The sequence below is a fragment of the Pelmatolapia mariae genome, linkage group LG6, assembly GCF_036321145.2.
Source record: "Pelmatolapia mariae isolate MD_Pm_ZW linkage group LG6, Pm_UMD_F_2, whole genome shotgun sequence".
Classification (NCBI taxonomy): domain Eukaryota; kingdom Metazoa; phylum Chordata; class Actinopteri; order Cichliformes; family Cichlidae; genus Pelmatolapia; species Pelmatolapia mariae.
Genome location: NC_086232.1, coordinates 19,601,245 through 19,619,286, shown reverse-complemented (window position 1 = coordinate 19,619,286; position 18,042 = coordinate 19,601,245). Strand labels below are relative to the sequence as shown.

Genomic DNA, 18,042 nt, shown 5'->3' with positions numbered 1-18,042 from the left:
CAATACTTAAAAAAAAATGAGAGAGAAAACAAAAGCTTTTATTTGGACTGAAAACAGATGGTAATATCCGGCTGCACACAACGTTATGTTCAGATTGTAAAAAAAGGCCACTTGCTGTCACACTTCTTTATCTGAGTCTCTCCCTATGAGTTTTCTCACACTCATAAAAGTTTCACATAGGATGAAGACAGTTTTAAAGTTTTTAAACAGGACTTTGAACTAAGCTTTACTTCCCCAATAATGTAAGGTAATTCTCTCTACCTGATAACATACGTAATGCTCCTGTTTTGTACGCCTATTTTTCAATCTGTAACCTTAGAGACACACGCTCCCGGCGGATTTATGGTTTTATTAAGCATGACCATATGGTAGAGGGGAAAAGTCACTGTGATACAACATTTGCCTTTGCAAACACAAGATAAAACTGCACCACTTCTTGTTAAACGGTAAACAACTTGAAACATAAAACTGCCCAAATCTGTAGACCTTTAAACAACCGTGTACGAGCAGCTTAATCTTAATAGCTAACAGAAACGAGGAAAGGCATAACAGGGCAAGTAAGGTTTCCCTAAGCCTCGACACTTATCTCCTTCTTCTGCTCACAGTGACGCAGTGAGAGCAGATAAAAATAGCTGCTTCTAAAAACAGGAGGGCAATGTCGGAGACTGAGGCTGAACTAGTGAAAAGATCTGTGTCTTTCAGACCCACTTGGCCAAAATGTGGAAGCAAAGAGGGGATTAATACTGAATGGGGTTAATTTAGTTGGCACCAGCCTGTCCGGGCTGTGTGGTTAATGTCTTTAAAAGGATCTAGGCCTCCTGTAGATATCGCTGAGGCACTGATTACTATAGATTTACATCTTTATTAACAGCAGTGAACTGAAGGAAAACTAGCTGTGACACAAAGCAGACGCTGTGGCTTTGACAGAAAACAACAGTTCCATTAAACATATTTAAGCCAAATTTTCAAACACACACAGAGACAAAAAGAGTAAAATGACTAAATTATGTCATTTTGATGTGACAGCATATGGTAGCCCTCTGTCATAGTAACGCAACACATTTGCCAGCTTGGGAGTGTTTCAGTAGCTAAGCTGCCAGAGCAGTGATGGCAAGATCTGACGTGAGAGCACAGACTGTGAAGACTGAATCTGAATCAGCTATCAAAACTCACATTCTGCTTGTGGATGACGGCTACTGAGCAGGGTATTGTGTTTTGCAACCATAATATATGTGGTCCCACTCTCTTAATCCCACTAAACAACTGGAAAAAGACTAGTTTGAAGCTACAACCTTAACTCTGCACATATGAACCTATGAGATAATGAATGTTGGACATCTCGGAACGACTAGTTTGTTTTTGTTTTTTTTCATGTGTGCCATGATCTGAATGGTTGGAAATAACAGCAATAATTTGTGAGAAATCCTTGTTTATATAAATTAATAAGTTAATTTCTACATGGGTTATTCAGAAACCAAAATTATCTCTTTAAAGTTGAACAAAGCATTTAGACAAATCAGGCTTGAGAAGAAAGACTTAAACTGGATAATGCCATGCCAAGTTTCTGCCTCTAGCAGCTGTGGATTTTACAGCCCAGCTGTGTTGGCTCTGGTCTGCCCTTCTTTCTCTGGCAGCAGCTTCATTATCCATTCTACATATTAGGACCTGTTTCTTTGCCACAGCCCTCTCCATTACCTTCCTTCCTCTCTACCAGCTTTATCGCTGTACCTCTCCTGGCTGCTTTTTCTTTTCTCTTAAAGATGCCTTAGTTTATATTTATGGCATGGTTGGAAGCAGGGCAAGAGTTAAAAATAGCTTGGTGCCTTTTATCTGATGCTGCAGGTAAACCAGGTCTGCACACTGGAGTCTTTGTCAGAAACAGAGGAGGAGCAGAGGATGTTTAATGGTCATATACCATCAACACACAGGCTGACTGAAAAAAAAGTAAAACCTTAAAACTTTGCTGTGGGAAAAAAAGTCACATCTATGAAGCAGCAGTAGTCCCATTTTGGTATCCAATGAGTTCTGGATCCCACTGTTTGGTAGCAGACTGATGGTGGTGGTTGGAGTGAACCAAACCAGTAAAAGAGAAGAAAAAAAAAGTAGGGAAATAAAAAAGCAAAAACATTTTTTAAGGAGATGAAAGAGATCTGAGAGGTAATAACAGTCTTGTGACACCAGCAGCAGTTTTGAAATTACATATTAATATAGATATAATATTAATTCACACAGCTTTATCTCTATGCTCCTCTAGTCCATCCAGCCCAGGGTCCTACATCATACCTGGTGCAACATAGTATGAGTCACACAACATGTGTGACAATAGGAAACAAACACTCACAGATAAATTTCCTATCCTCTGCTATTTTAAATGTTCATTATCAGTGATTTGTGGGTTTATTTACAAAACTTAAAAATAAAATGACATGAGTAAGTCACGGGATGAGACATACAAGTCTCGTGACACTTACACCAAACATGGCCTTGTAGGCCATGTTTGGTGGTACAAGTAGGTACAAGTAGTTTCTTTTACATCTCCTTTCTGTGTGGACTGATCAGTGTTTGTGACTGTGATTTGCATTTTTAGTTTGAACATCTGTTTCTGTACAGATCCTTTTGTCAAACAGCCTTCAGGCACCGTGTTGTCGTCTGCAACAGCCAAAGATTTAAGAACTACAGGAGAAGGGAACTGCAATGTGAGAAGAATAGCAGGAATTTTCCCTTTGACTTACATTATTGATTTTTAGGGATTGTGGGTAAAACTAAAGATCTATGATTCTCTTTCAATGTGACTTTGAGGGGTAGATTAAAAAATAAACAAAAAACAAACACTACAATTGTTCTACAAAGCTGTTAGCATGTAAATTATTCTGCATGGGGTGCTATTTAAACAACCCTGTTTGTCCAATTACCGTTAATCAACACGCCGCTTCTGGCAAACCAACGAGGAAAGACCTGACTCTAAGAACACAAAGTGTTGTTTTCATGGCATTTTTACACAGATTATGTCATCAAAATGTGTTGGGTGTGTTATTTGATCATTTTGCATTTACTCGCTTTAGTGTTTAAGTGCTTGCTTTGCATGTACTGACTGTGTTACCAGTCAAAAGATTGGGTTTGCTGTTCTTTAGCGTTACACTGAGGAGCAATTGTCAGACCTACCTTGTCTTACACTTTCTGAGAGTCTAGAGCAGGGGTGCCCAATCCCAGTCCTCGAGAGCTACTGTCCTGCAGCTTTTAGATGCATCCCTACTCCAACACAGCTGAATCAAATGGTTTGATTGCCTCTTCAGCATGCCATCAAGTTTGGCAAATGCCTGATAACAAGCCATTCATTTGATTCAGGTGTGTCGGAACAAGGATCCATCTAAAAGCTGCAGGACGGTAGCTCTCGAGGACTGGGATTGGGCACCCCTGGTCTAGAGGCTCTTGTCTTCTTTGATTAAATGCAAATACCTTACAAAGTGGGGACTCTCCATTCAATAACAAACTGGTTTGACCGGTTTCAAGATTGAATAACCATGGCTAACTTAAAACTCGGTTTATACACGTATAATAAAGAAAGTTGTACTCATCTTCTTCTTCTGTGACGGTAAAAACAAACCCAAACCAACATAGCTGGGATGCTGTGTAAAATGTAAATATAAACAATGCAACGATTTGACAATCTAATAAAACCACGTTTCAACCAGAACAGAACTTAAAAATAATGTAAAATGTTTAAACTTTTTATTTCATGAAGAACTTGAAGACTTTTTGAATATCTCATCATCTACAGTACATAAGATCATCAAATGATTCTGAGAATCTGGAGAAATCTCAAACTCAAAATCACTGGATGCTCGTGATCTTTGGGTCCTTGGGCGGCAGGGCATCACAAACAGGCATGATTCTACTGTGGAAATCATTATGGGCTCGGAAACCCTTCCAGGAATCATCAATATTATCTGTGCACACAGTTCACTGTGCCATCTGCAAACACAAGTTAAACAACCTCTGTCATAGAAAGAAGCCATGCGTGAACATGATCCAGGAACACTGCCGTCTTTTGTGGACCAAAGATTGTTAAAAATGAACTGAGGCCAAGTGAAAAAACTGTTTTGTGGTCAGACGAATCGAAATTTGAAATTATTCTAGGAAAACATGAATGCCCCATCCTCTGGACTAAAGAGAAGAGGGACCATCTGGATTGTTATCAGCGTTCAGCTCAAAAGCATCTCTGATAGATAGTATGGGGCTGCATCAGTATGAAGCACATCTCTAAAAGCACCATGAGTGCTGAAAGGTACAAAAGAAGAAAATAAAGAAACTAAAATATACCAAAGCAGACCCGGGACTGCTGAACTGTTAGAATCCTATAACAGACAAGAATGGGACAACATTCATTGCCCAAAAGTCCAGCAGCTCGTCTCCTCAGATCCCAGATGTTTACCGACTGCTGTTAAAAGAAGAGGGGATACTGCACACACACACTGTTTTTTTTCTTAAAACTGTAAATTTTCTCAAATTTTGTGTTTTTTGTGTTCTAAAAATGTGAATAAGCAATGGGTTTGACATTTACAAATCAATGCATTTTGTTTTTACTTCCAAAGCGTAACTAGTGCTTCTTCAGAACAGCAGGTGAAGCCCACTCAAAGTCATCCTTTACACAGATGGGCTTCTTTTTCTTTTCCACAGTATTTCTTATTTATTTACAAAAAAATGTGGGGAATAACTTTCAGCATATGTAAGGACATTAACCTTATTTAAAATATTGTTTTTATAGCTTTACTCCATCATCGTCTGCACTGGTAGCTGATTATTGTTTGTGTTTTATTTCTTAGCTAGAATTTGTAGTAGGCTTGGAGGTAACCAAAGAAGATTTATCTGAGGAATAAAGTATCAAACAATGAGAAAAAGCAGAAGCTCAAATGGACAATCTGTGACCACTGTTCTCAAGCTCTTTGTGGCATGCAGCACTTTGGAAGCTGGAAAAGTTTCCCTTACACTTCCCACCATGTTTTTAATCAGCAGTTAACAATAAAAAAGACTCTATGCCCCACAGTTTGAAACCCACCAAGGTAGCATTACTCTTTCATTTATGTATGCTTCTGTGGAGTAATAAAAAAGTATAGCTGAGGAATAAAACATACAGTATATATATATATATATATCTATATATATATATATATATATCTATATATATATATATATATCTATATATATATATATATATATATATATATATATATATATATATATATATATATATATATATATATATATATATATATATATATATATATATATATATCTATATATCTATATCTATATCTATATCTATATCTATATATATATATATATATATATATATATATATCCCAACCTAATAGTATTCCACTAATAACACATCTGGCAAATATATGGACATATCTGATCAAGGAGCTCCTCAGGTGTAACACACTGTAGCCTAACACAGTAGGCTTGATGTGATTGCAGTGAAGCAGAAGAGCTCGCAGGCTTCAGCAGCAGGGATTAAAGCGCTGATCTTGGATGGAGACTTAATAAGCAGAAGATTAGTTGCATGTGGGCTTTCAGGGCTCAGTAACACAGCCGGGACTATTTTGTAGTAGATTATCTGTTCTGCCTGAAGGAGTCTGGGACAGTGTCAGGGAAAAGAGTTGGCATGCTGTCTCTTACCTGAGTGGGACATTGTTACGGTGTCGTTGGCGCTGGTGGAGCCCACGTTGTATATGACAACTGCAGAGGCGTTGTGGTTTGCGACATTACGGATTTTCTCCCGGTAAGTGCAATTTCCCGCAGCTACCAACGCCACCCAAGGGGTGTTTGGAGGGGCAGGAGGGAACCTGATGTTTGGGTCGCACCCCTGTCTGTCCTGCAGGAGGGCCGGCACCAGGACCAGACCTCTAGCTTCTTTCTTAGGGGAGTGCTCGCCATACCGACCGCACTCGGTTTTCTCCGTCCTCACCTGCGATGTGACGGGGTCCAGGTAGGTGATGTTAACGAAAGCTGTGTACCACTCCTCCTTCTCTGCAACCGTGAAGTCCAGGCACAGCAAGTGGACGAAGCAAAACGACACCAGCCACGTCGAGAGAGCCAGACTGCGGCAAGCTCGGATGAGGGACGGTGCCATTGTGCGGCGGCTGCTGCTCTTTTTTGGGAGGGAGGATGGATGGCGAGCTCCGTGTGTCCTCCTCCACCTCCTCCTCAATGCAGAGCTCGCATCAAACCCTCTTTTAGATGCTTCAGAAATGTATTAGACTCACATAACGACCAGGATGTCAGGCGGCAGCCCGAACAGGCCAAGTGTGGAAAGAGTTTGTCCACGGCACACCACCACCTGCAGGAGAAGGCGACTCTGTGTTGTTGTTCCCCGTCAGCTGTTTTCCTTCCTCGCCCAGGACTGGCTCGCTGCTCATCAGCACGTGCCCTGGGCGTGGACAAAGTGCCGCTGACCGACCACGACGTCATGTGTTGAATCTACAACTGTTAGAAATCACGGCAGGATATTATAGGGTCATCCTTCCATTGGAGAGCAATTTAGGCTTTAAAGATAGCAACATAAATAAATAAATAAATAAATAAATAAATAAAAACAATCGAGCTTTTAGGTTATATTTTCTTTTGTATATTTAAGAAAAAAAATCCATCAAAAAATGTCGTAGATTTTTGTAATGCTTTATTTGTGCTATGCTTGAGACAGCCCATTTACCAATGCTTGGGAACCTGAAAAAGTAGATCTTAAATATCTAATATACTGTGGGCTCTTTTCAGCCTGTCTTTTGTCCATTTTCTCTCACCTCACATCCAAACAGATCCCTGAGCCTCGTTCTGCCTAAGGTTTCTTCCTGTTAAAAGGGAGTTTTCTTTTCCCACTGTCACCAAATGCTTGCTCAAAATTTCGATTGTTGAAGGTTCTCTGTATTATTGTAGGATCTTTTAACATATAGTGTAAAGTGCCTTGAGGGTAGTTATGTTATGTTAATTTTATTAATCATTGCCCAACTTTTCAATAATAAAAGAAGTTTTAGTATTTATTTTCCAATCTTTGGTCAAACAAATAATTCAAACTATTACAAAGGGAATAGATCAAACCCTTGTGAGCTAAGGAAAACACTTATGAATGTTTTATTTAAAATGACCTGGTAACAGGATTAGGATTAGAATTAGAGTAACGAGTAATTATTAGAGTAGTTAGAGTAATAAATTACATTTATTTGTGGATTATGATGTAAATGTGACAAAATAAAATCCCAGGACCAAATGTTAATTAATAATAACTTGAATGTTTGTATGTTTTTTCAAAACATGTTTGTAATATTTGTTTTATATGCATGGTAACACGGTTGCAAATCACTGCTAATATATTAGTGTTTTCTCCGAAAAAGATGCAGTTGTTGAATGTAATGTACTGTGAAAGTCAAGGATAAATGTAGTTATATAAAGAAAGAGAGGAAACTTATTTGTTTATTTGTAATTTATTTGTCTTCTTTTGGTAATATGGGATAGCTTAAGGTGGTAAAGCAGAAGGTGAGTGGATCAACCCCCAGCCCCCCGCTGCCCATATTTCTATTAGGCAAGGTACTGAACCCATGATGTATATGTTGGAGTTTGGCTGATTAAAGTGCTTATAGATAAAAGCCCTGTACGGATGTGTGGGTGTGATTGGGAGAGTGAGACCTGCAGTAGAAAATGCTTTAATGCTCAAAATCTACCAGTCCATGATATGGGCAACAGGGATGCATTGCTTAGAGTGACACACTAAATCTAGTCAGAAATGACTGAAAGATACAGTACATAAAATACAAAATATGTGAAAGAAGACTACATTTGGTCTGCCATTGGTGTTAAAAGATGATCCAATCATCTCACTTCTTCTAAGCTACATAGGTTTCAGTAACAGCGTTGCACATTTGTTGCAGTGCATAATTACTATGTTGATGTTAACTAGATGGCTCAACAATTACAATAGACGTGTCAAAATCAAAATTATTTTAATGGTTATATTTGACGCAGAATTTGATTTAAAAAAAAAAGTTGTGAATTTCAAAAAAAGGTATTTTGGAGAAAACTATTTCATATTCTTTACCCGCTTTTTCAGCAGATAGGTTTACATCTTGTGTCAGGGCAAGTGTCATGCAACATGCATGTTTCGATATTTTGTGCTTGGGCTATTTTCAACGGTGGGACAGGAAATATCCTGCAATTGTAGAGCGGCCCATTAGCATTTAAGAAAAACTGGACCCAAACCTTTGGAAAAAGAAGTTACCTTTTACTGTATAAATTCATGCTTCAGATCTTATTGTAATATATACTCTATATACCATATCGACTACATCATTATTGTTGCAAATGTTTATAGTGTTATCAAAAGTAGGCTATATTGTATATTTATGCATTACCACTGCCCTATAAAAAAGTAAATTATTTAACTGTAAACATGAAATGAAAAGAGGTGACGCTAAGCCTCCATAACAAAACCAGCGTGTATGGAACGAATGTTTCTTTTGCCGAGTGTTCCGGCGAACACATTTTCAGGACGGACCTAGCTGCGTTCTCTGAACTAATCATTTGGGTAAAGAAAATTGCAAAAAATAGTCTATTTTCTTTTTAATGACGCTGGCGTGTAACATTCAGGAACACTTAGGAGGTTCCTTTACATTCTAAAAGTCATGCACAGATGTGTTAAATGGTGTTATAGTTTATTGTAAATGTAATTTGCTTATGAGACACCAGCTCAGTCAGCAGACACGGGAGCTGCTAGCCAACATGAACAGAAACGTCAGAAACTTTTTTGTAGCTGTAGTGCTCGTTCTCGTAATTCACCACCCGTGTCGCTGGCTGTAGTTCGTGTACATCTCATTGGAAAAGCACTGAGATGAGATAAAAACTAAGAGTTGCTCGCTCTTAGCTGAATTTCACGCAGAAGAAGTCGCCCAGTTTCCTCCCGGCGTGGTTCACCCCGTTTGTCCGTGTTTGCAGGTGACAGAGTCAGTGTCAAGCTCCGCGGAGAACCAGAGATGCCCAAAAAGAAAACCGGTGCCCGAAAAAAGGCTGAAAATCGGAAAGAGCGAGAGAAGCAAATACGAGCCAACAGGGAACATGTTGACGTGGCTAAACACCCCTGCAACTCCAACATGGTGTGTAGCTGATAGATGCCCAATTAAAACAACGGCAGTGCCTTAATATGTATTTAATCTTTTATACTGTTACATTTTCGCAGGAATGTGACAAATGTCAGAGGTAAGTGACTTTATTCACTTATATGACCAATGTGCAACTGCAGCTTCTCTGTAATTCTGAGATAATTAACATTTTTTTAACGTTTCTGATGCCACATGCTAGAAAACAGAAGAACAGGGCTTTCTGTTATTTCTGTAACTCTGTGCAGAAGCTGCCTGTCTGCGCTCAGTGTGGTAAGTACACTATACGTATTATTTGAGTAATGTTGGAATGATACACCTCACACTCCCTGCTTATTTGTGGCCTTCACATCCAAGCGCATTCATTCTTACCAAAGGCAAAACATGCCAATTCACGGTCAGCTCAGTGATAACAAGGTCCATGCAAGGTCTTAAAAAGGTTAATATAACCCTAAATAAGCAACACATTGCACCAGGTCATTCATTACTTAACAAAAAGAAAGTCCAAATTCAGAAAACACTGTGTGGAAAAATTATTCACACCCCTGGATTCATTAGCTTGTAGAACCAGCTTCAGCAGCAGTAATGAAGTAATCATTTTCTAGCTTGACTGGGCTGTGATTGGGCCATTCAGTCATCTTAGTGGGTTTGTTTTAAACACCATTCTGTTGTACATTTGCTGTGGTTGGCTCAAGCTTTAGATGGCCTCACCTTTGACGGTAGAATACTTTGGTGTACAGAGGATTTTACATGCCTGTAGAATCTTGGATGTTGCTCTTGGGGTTTTTTGCAGTTTCTCAGAGCACTGCACAGACTGATCTGTGGGTGAATTTGTTGGAATCTCCACTTTTGGAAAGATTATGACATAGTGTTAATGTACCTGAATGCTCCAGATCAGCAACCTGCCTCAAAGCTTCTATTATTATAGAGGTGCTGACAGTTGCTGATTATCAATAAATCAAGTTCATTTGATTAGCAGTACCTGGCTGCTACTTACACTCTTAATTACTATAAATGCAGGAGGGATGTCATTAGTTTTTCCACACGTTTCTGCATGTCATGTCATGTCATGTCATGCTAAGGACCAGATGATTTTTTTAATGTGCTGATATGTAAAACAGTAGAATTGAATTGAATTAGAATTGAAAGAGGGTTTAGTTTCTTTTTTTTTCACATGACCTTACATGCCTCTACCATTACACTCCATTATTTTGTTAGATAGATGATGAAAAACACAGAGTTCAAAAGGTTTGGCTCATGAACTCTGTGGTTTTCTTTTCTTTTCTTTTCTTTTCTTTTCTTTTCTTCTCCTCTATGCTCTTTTCCTTTATTATTCTGGTACAAGTTTATTTTTATTCAGCCTGTCTTGAAGCATGCTTAATCATCAATATAAGGAAATCCCAGAAAGTTTATTCTGTTATTAGCATGTTTTTTTTAGCGTTATCAGAAGGTTTAACTCAGGCTTAGTGAAAGCTTCTGTATTTACTTTAATAAAGATATTTCTTGATTGAAGACAGTAGCCTTGGCAAACCTAGCTCCTTGAGAGTGATCGTAACTTGGCTAAATGTTGTGAAGGGGATTTTGTTCACCAGTGAGTTTTGCTAAGCCACTTCATTAGTAGTTTTCTGTACTTTCATTTGTGCACTTCTAAACCTTCTGTTATAATGATGTGGCTTAGCAAAAAAAAAAATCAGGATGGGCAGAATTTGGAAATATTCTTCTTCACAGCTGCTGTAAAAATATTTACCATTACACTGAAATTATTTGTGTTCGTTTTATTCATCTGTAAAGTTGTCTTCCTGTTTTTAGGTAAAATGAAATGTATGAAGTCATCGGATTGTGTTGTCAAACATCCAGGGATCCACAGCACTGGAATGGGCATGGTGGTAAGTTTATTGTATATTTAAGTTTTCTATTCTATATCTGTTTGATTTATTTTCCTGCAGCAATGTAATTTATGACTGTAAAAATGATATTAAGTTTACATTATTTAATGGAACATTGTTCATACAGGCCTGGTAGATTTTGTCGGGAGAAATAATATTTTTATTTATTTAGTCTTTGAAATGAACATCTCTTTTTCGAGGGCCACCTGGCCAAGAAGATGCACCATGACAAAGTTACATCAAAACAAAATAAAACAAGTCAGTTAATTTTGTCAGTGGTAAATTTAATTCAGATACAAGGTCCAGTTCATGAATAGCAGTGGCACCCTCTGTACTTTCCCAGGGAGACAAAAGGATTCAGCTTTAGTGTTCTCTGAAAGGTATTTCATAAATGAGCTGCAAAATAAGAGAATGCTGTTCCAAGTTTGGTACTCTAAATAGGAGCCAGCTAAAGGACTGCAAATCATCACAGCTGTCTGAAGGTATTAAGAGTTTACACAAATAAGAAGGAAGTTTACTTAGTAGGGCTTTGTACATAAAAATACACCAGTACTGTTGAGTCTGTAGGCTTAATGAAAGTCAAGAAACCAGACTATAAAGTACATAGTGATGTGCACTGAACAAGAAATTTGATAGGAAACTTAAGGAATGGTGATGTGTTGAGTCTGGACAACAAAGCACAGAAGAGACATAAATGTCAGAATAATCCAGAACTTTTAAGAATGTAACCTGTACAAGTTTTTTTTTCTTTTCCCCCCTAACTGACAAAGTAAGACAGGCTATACTTTGATAATAAAAACCCAGTCTCCTCCTAGGGCAGCGGTCCCCAACGTTTTTTGCGCCACGGACCAGTTTAAAGTCAGACAATATTTTCACGGAGTGGCCTTTAAGGTGTCACGGATAAATACAACAAAATAAAATGATACGATCAAGACAAAAGCTGTAGTATTTTGTAAACATAATATTAAACACGAATTCACTGTGTAATTGTGTAACTTTATTAGTAGCGCCCTCCTGAAATGCGCCAACAACATTATTTCTTTCAAAATAAGACACACAATTACAACACGGGAAAAGGCCCAGGGAAACAGAGTTAATGATAAAAACCCTGAAAACCATAAATTTCACACCCGAGCCTCAACTTTCGTGGCCCGGTACCGTTCCGTGGCCCGGGGGTTGGGGAGCGCTATCCTAGGGTATGAATAACATACGCCGGGATTGATTTTCAGAAACCAACACAAATTTGATTTGTTGGCATTAAGAATTAACTTTAAACCACCCAATGATGCCTGCAGCTGCTGTCAACAGTCTGACTCAGAGTAGAGCCTTGTGAGTAAATTATGGTGTCATCTGTATAAACGTGCAGTTTAGCTTTTGGCATAATCTTCTCTATATTATTGATAAAAAGAAAAAAAAAAACAGGGCCTAAAGTTGACCTCTGCGTGACTCCATTTAAAACCTTCATAGAAACCTGACTTATTTTCATCTGTATAAACACACTATGTCCTATCTGAACGGTCATTCCTGAACTAGCCTTTAGTCTTATCATTCTAACTGACGTCACTGAGTCTTTCTAACAGCAGCTCATGGTCATCAGAATCAGATCAACAAACACGGCAGCTTTCAGTCCAAGGCAATAATAATAGAATTTGTTACCAACATAGTTGCTGTTACAGTACTGTTGAGTTTATTTAAAATTCTAGAATTTTGGCGCGAGTAGAAAGTTAGGTTTAGGGCAATATTTGTTGAGGGGATCTTATTTTTTTTTTTAAATAATAAAGCATAGGCTGCTTTCTAGATTTTCAGGGATGATATTAATCTGAAGAATCTGATTAACCCTGGAGAACCCATGGGGTCAGAGCCGACCCCATTGGTTTTCTAGGGAAACCATGGGGTCAAATTTGACCCCATGGGTTCTCCAGGGTTAAAAAATTGTTTGTGAGGTTCTCAGGTCCAGATGAATTTTTTTGGCTCAATGGCTTTTAAACATTTTAAGATTGCCAAAGAGGAAATAGGTTCAGGCACAAAGACGATACAAAATGGAAAAGACAGTTCAATGTAGAGCACCAAGACTATTCTAGATTTGCATTAAAAACATAAGTAGCTGATATAAAATGTTCATAAAGATCTTTATCCTTTATCCTTAATTTCAAAGAGTTATTTCAAATATGTTTAGACAGGGTGGAAGTGGGATTGGAATATGACAGGGACTTTATCTGTTTCCAGAATTTAGAAGCATTTTTGAGGTAGATCGTAAGTACAGTGCTGTGGAAATAAATTTTTGCTACATTTAAATGTTTCAAATCAAATGATTTTTTTGTAATACAAAGATAATCTGAGTAACTAAATGATGATTTAATTTATTAAGGGAAAATGGCTATTTGAGTCTACCCCAGCCGCATGTGAAAAGTATGGAAACTTAATCACACCCAGGTTATGCAGCAGGACAGTGATCGGAAAACATACCAGCAAGTCCACCTCTGAATGATTCGAAAAAATAAAATGAAGGTTTTTTTGAGTGGACTAGTCAATGTCTGGGCGTATATCTGATGGAGATGGTTTGGTATGACCTTTAACAAGACTTATTTTGCAAACATTATTTTTTCCACACAGGGCCAGGTAGGTTTGGATAACTTTTTTTCCCTTAACGAACGAAATCATAATTTAAAAACTGTAATATGTATTTCCTTGGGTTATCTTTGTCTAATATTAATATTTGCCTAAGGATCTGAAACTGAAGTGTGACAAATATACAAATAAAAAATAAATTGGGAAGGGGACAAATACTTTTTTCACAGCACTGTATGTATTGATATTTGGAATTTCTAGTCAAGGTCCTAGTTTGATTTCTTAAAACTCTAAGAAATCCAGTCAGCAGGGGAGTTTGTGGCCCTGTCTGTATCAGCTGTGCCAGTGCAGAGCTTTATCGAGTCCATTTTAGGGAGAAAACTTCTAGTGCACAAGGTCAAGACGTGCTCTATTTTTAAATTCTGCTGCTGTGAGAGTATTTTGCAGGGGGCCGGGGCTTGGATCCACATTCTCGCATAATGATAGCAGCAAAAAAAATGACGCACTTTAAAATCCCACCGGTATATTAGGTTTATAATCTAATATGGGAGGAGTCCTTTTACACAATAATGTCAGCTTTCAGAGTCTGTAAATGCAGCAGGACCCTCCCTTGTTATTGTGATATGTAAGGCCATTTGATGCTGAATAACAAACAAACCAAGAGATCAATGTTGCCAGCAGATTCCACAACAATCAGCCGCTCATCTAGATGTTGTCACTGATGGCAACAGCACTCCAGACGGCAGGCTAGGAGACTAAACAAGGCCTCAGGCACACCAACAGAGGTCGTCTACAACCAAGAAGCAGCAGCTTGTAGATTCTCTCTGCATAAATCTGGGCTAGCTATTATTCAGTATCACTCTGACACTCTTTATGCTTGCGGTGCACTGTTGTGCAAGTACAATCAAAATGAATAATTAAGCTAAGTAGCATATGATAAGGTGTGTCAAGGTCCACCTGGTGTTTAATAATCAGTTTGTCTGTTTTTGCTACATGCCAGTAAACTCATCAGCTGGTTATTTAAACATAAAAAAGAAAGTACAATTTCTGATTTTGGTCCTTGTTGTTCTCCTACTCAATCACAAGGGCGCAGTGTGCGACTTCTGTGAAGCTTGGGTGTGCCATGGTCGGAAATGCCTGAGCACTCACGCCTGTTCATGTCCTTTGACTGATGCCGACTGCATCGAGTGTGAGCGCAGTGTCTGGGATCATGGTGAGACCACCCCTGCTTGATTGTTTCACCTGCTTACCTAAGTAGAGCCACTGACTGCTTTAACTTCTTAAATAGGAGGGCGAATCTTCCGCTGTTCCTTCTGTCAGAACTTCTTATGTGAGGATGATCAGTTTGAGCACCAGGCAAGCTGCCAGGTTCTTCAAGCAGAAACATTCAAATGTAAGTCACACTGTCATTCAATGGGTTTTTTCAATGGGGTGTTTAAAGTTTATCATTTCCATATGAGCAGATAATATCCAGAGGGTACATGTGCAGTAGTGATGTTACGAATGTGTTTTCATAATATTGTTGTATTATTTTAGGTGTTTCCTGTAATAAACTGGGACAACACTCCTGTCTGCGGTGTAAGGTGAGGAAACAGTCTGTGAAAATACAATGCAAAAGGATCACACGCATGTTTGTAAAAATAAACCCACGTTATCAACTTGCATTACAAAACTGTTTGTGACAACAAAAGAAGAACGAAACAAATCTGATAAGACGGCTAAAAATTTACATCGTTGTTTTCATGTGGTTTTGCTTTTGGTTTTTCCCCCTTTATCTGGAAATATTCCTCGTGTACAGCAGACACGTAACTGAAACTAAACATCAAAGAACTTTTAACGAATAAAATAGCAAGAAAGCGCTCCAGGCTGGCAACAATGGACCTGCTGAAAATAGCAGCCGGAGATCATACTGCCTTCAGTTGTTCCTTGTGCTTAGTTAAACAGTTGTCAGCTAATCTAACAGAGGTTAAAAATAAGTTGGTCATATCAATGACCTATAAGAGTCATTGCTAGGCCAGATAGTCGCAGTGCATATTTTTACTGAAGTGCACAAGTGAAGGAATTTACCAGGCAGCTCGTGACAATATGTGTAGCCAAGGCATACTTTTGCAATAAATCACCTCTTAATGCACAACAAGTGAGTATTCTTATCCTTAAATGTGCGCATATGGAGTAATGTTTGTTTATTTATACTGGAAAATTACAGGATAAAGAACTGCACTATAAAAGATGCACTGCATAGACGGCCATTGCCAGTTGAGTTAAATCATTGACGTGCATTTTCTCAGGTCTGTTTTAAAGCTTTAAATAAAAGCTACCCTCACATGCCCATTTGTACACTAAACATTGCACATTACATTACATTACCCTGCTGTAATCACTCCTGCTCATCATGCTAGCTGAAAGGGATGTCTTCTCAACACTGTAAACAATGCTGATCCTCCCTCAAAGCGAAGTTTTAGCTGGAGCTGTTTATTAATTGAGCGTATAGTTCTGCTGGTCTCCTAGCAACCAAACCGCATTTCCTGATAATGAGACTCTGCCCCAACTCCATATAGACAACAAACAAATAGATTGATTATACTATGATAAGCTGGTAATTTTGAAGAATTTAGACCAGTTGAACTTTAGCATGCATTTCTGCACAGAGAAGCCATGTTTATTGAGGATGTTTGAATGTAGGAATGACTACAGCAGACATTCAGGTTTATCAGGCTTCATCAGGAACAAAATAAAAACATATTGAGTGACCCACAACATTTACACAAGTGCCGCTTGCGTGGCACTGTGCCACAGTGGCAATCTGATCAGAAAGCATTTGAAATACGAAATCTGCTTTTTGGGGCGGGGGTTATTTATTTATATTTCCAATTCAATCTTTTTTTAAGAGTACAGTCTGTATCAAAAAGAGGCAAAAGACAGCTGCCATATCTTGGTTACAGTGAGTGAGGATCTCTGAATTTGAGACTGGAGGAAGGGAATACGATCGAGTTTTTATGGATGAATGGATGTGGATGAATGAGCTTACTCATCTTGTCTAAACAAGCCTGAACTGTTACTGCTTTGCTTTCTTTAGTTTTGAAGTTGAGCGAGAACTATGCATCGATATCATGTTCATGCACCAGTGTTTCCATGCCATAACTGACTGAAAGTTGAACTGTCTTGCAGGCTTGTTACTGTGATGATCACACTAAGAGTAAAGTCTTCAAACAGGAGAAAGGAAAAGGTCCTCCGTGTCCCAAATGTGGTCACGAGACACAGGAGACCAAAGACCTAAGCATGTCAAGTGAGTGTTACGCAGACCTTTAGATGACTGGAAGTTGTTTAGTTGTTTTTCTTCCCGTAAAGCTCCTGTTTCGGGGAAGTTGCCACAGCTGCTACTTCCCCGCAGACTGTTTTTTGAAAATGAAACAAAACCGTGAGGGGAAAAATAAATTCTTTGTTTTTCCCCAGAAGTCATGTACTCAGTGCAGCTAACTGTGTTTTCTAGAGAATTGTTCATGAATATTTGGGTTTTTCTCCCATGCTTATTGCTGTGAAAGCAGAGTCTGATGTTATGCAATTAAACTTTGACCTTGGAAGCGGTGCCAGACACGTGTTGGTCACATTGCTGTTCTCTCAAATGTGCTGCCAGGATTTGATTTCTATCTGTAAGGACTTGCTATTAGCAGAGTGAGATGTATTTTGAAACAAAACCCCTGCTCAGTGAATCTGATATTTGTAGCTCCTTACAAAGAGCTTTAGCAATATTAACATTTCACTTCCGACATGGGACAGAGGCAAAAAAATGTGGAAGGATCACAGCAGGATCATAGTCATATATTGACAAGAGGAACAAAGTGATATATAGTCAGTTAAATTACAACCTGAAGGCTTAGAATAAACATAGCTTGCAGAGAATTATGGAGACTGTATCTTACAGAACCAGAGCTAACGTGACACCTGTGCATTGTTCACAGCGCGCACCTTGAAGTTTGGTCGACAGGCTGGTGCTGACGATGACGACGGATACTACGACGGTGCGTCTGGGTACGATGCCTACTGGAAGAACGCAGCGTCCGGAGGTGGAGACCAACGAGACGACTACGGAGAAGATGATTACTACGAGGAAGACGAGTACGAGGAGGACGAGGAGGAGGAGGAGGAGGAGGAAGGAGATGAAGAGGGCGAACAAGAAACTGCGTCCGAGTCGCTGGCTGGTCTTAAATTGGATGGTGCTGCTGCCTAAGCTGATGGTGACTGATGAGCTGGTGCAGCTGGAGCACGTGGTCCTCTAAACCCAAAGGATCCTCAAGAATTTAGATGCACAATTAAGACTGGAGATGAATATTAAAGCTGATGTGATGTTTTAACTTTCCATATGTTACTTTGAAAGAGAAAATAAAATTTTTTAAACAATATTCAAGCAGCTGTATAGAGACAAAATGAATAAAAGACTCAAATAA

At 38.8% G+C, this 18,042-nt stretch overlaps 2 protein-coding genes across 5 annotated transcripts in view; one reads left to right on the top strand and one right to left on the bottom strand.

Annotated features, from left to right (window-relative positions):
• The window catches only part of rnf150a (ring finger protein 150a), a 20,691-nt gene extending 13,199 nt beyond the window's left edge, over positions 1 to 7,492 (bottom strand). Inside the window, exon 1 of the mRNA XM_063476109.1 lies at positions 5,680 to 7,492. Within this exon, the coding sequence (XP_063332179.1) occupies positions 5,680 to 6,133 (454 nt within the window). The 5' untranslated portion in view covers positions 6,134 to 7,492. The remainder of the gene's footprint in view (positions 1 to 5,679) is intronic.
• On the top strand, positions 5,675 to 18,042 carry znf330 (zinc finger protein 330). 4 transcript variants are annotated; one of them, XM_063476114.2, is made up of 10 exons: positions 5,675 to 5,782; positions 8,983 to 9,140; positions 9,224 to 9,243; positions 9,346 to 9,416; positions 10,953 to 11,029; positions 14,684 to 14,810; positions 14,886 to 14,990; positions 15,134 to 15,180; positions 16,766 to 16,883; positions 17,557 to 18,042. In XM_063476114.2, the coding sequence occupies exons 2-10, from the start codon at positions 9,021 to 9,023 to the stop codon at positions 17,823 to 17,825; spliced, it is 954 nt and encodes a 317-aa protein (XP_063332184.1). In that variant the 5' UTR covers positions 5,675 to 5,782; positions 8,983 to 9,020; the 3' UTR covers positions 17,826 to 18,042. The 4 variants fall into 4 exon arrangements, with proteins under 4 accessions (XP_063332184.1, XP_063332182.1, XP_063332180.1 ...); XM_063476112.1 differs by lacking the exon at positions 5,675 to 5,782 and adding an exon at positions 5,884 to 5,989; XM_063476110.1 differs by lacking the exon at positions 5,675 to 5,782 and adding an exon at positions 7,952 to 8,575.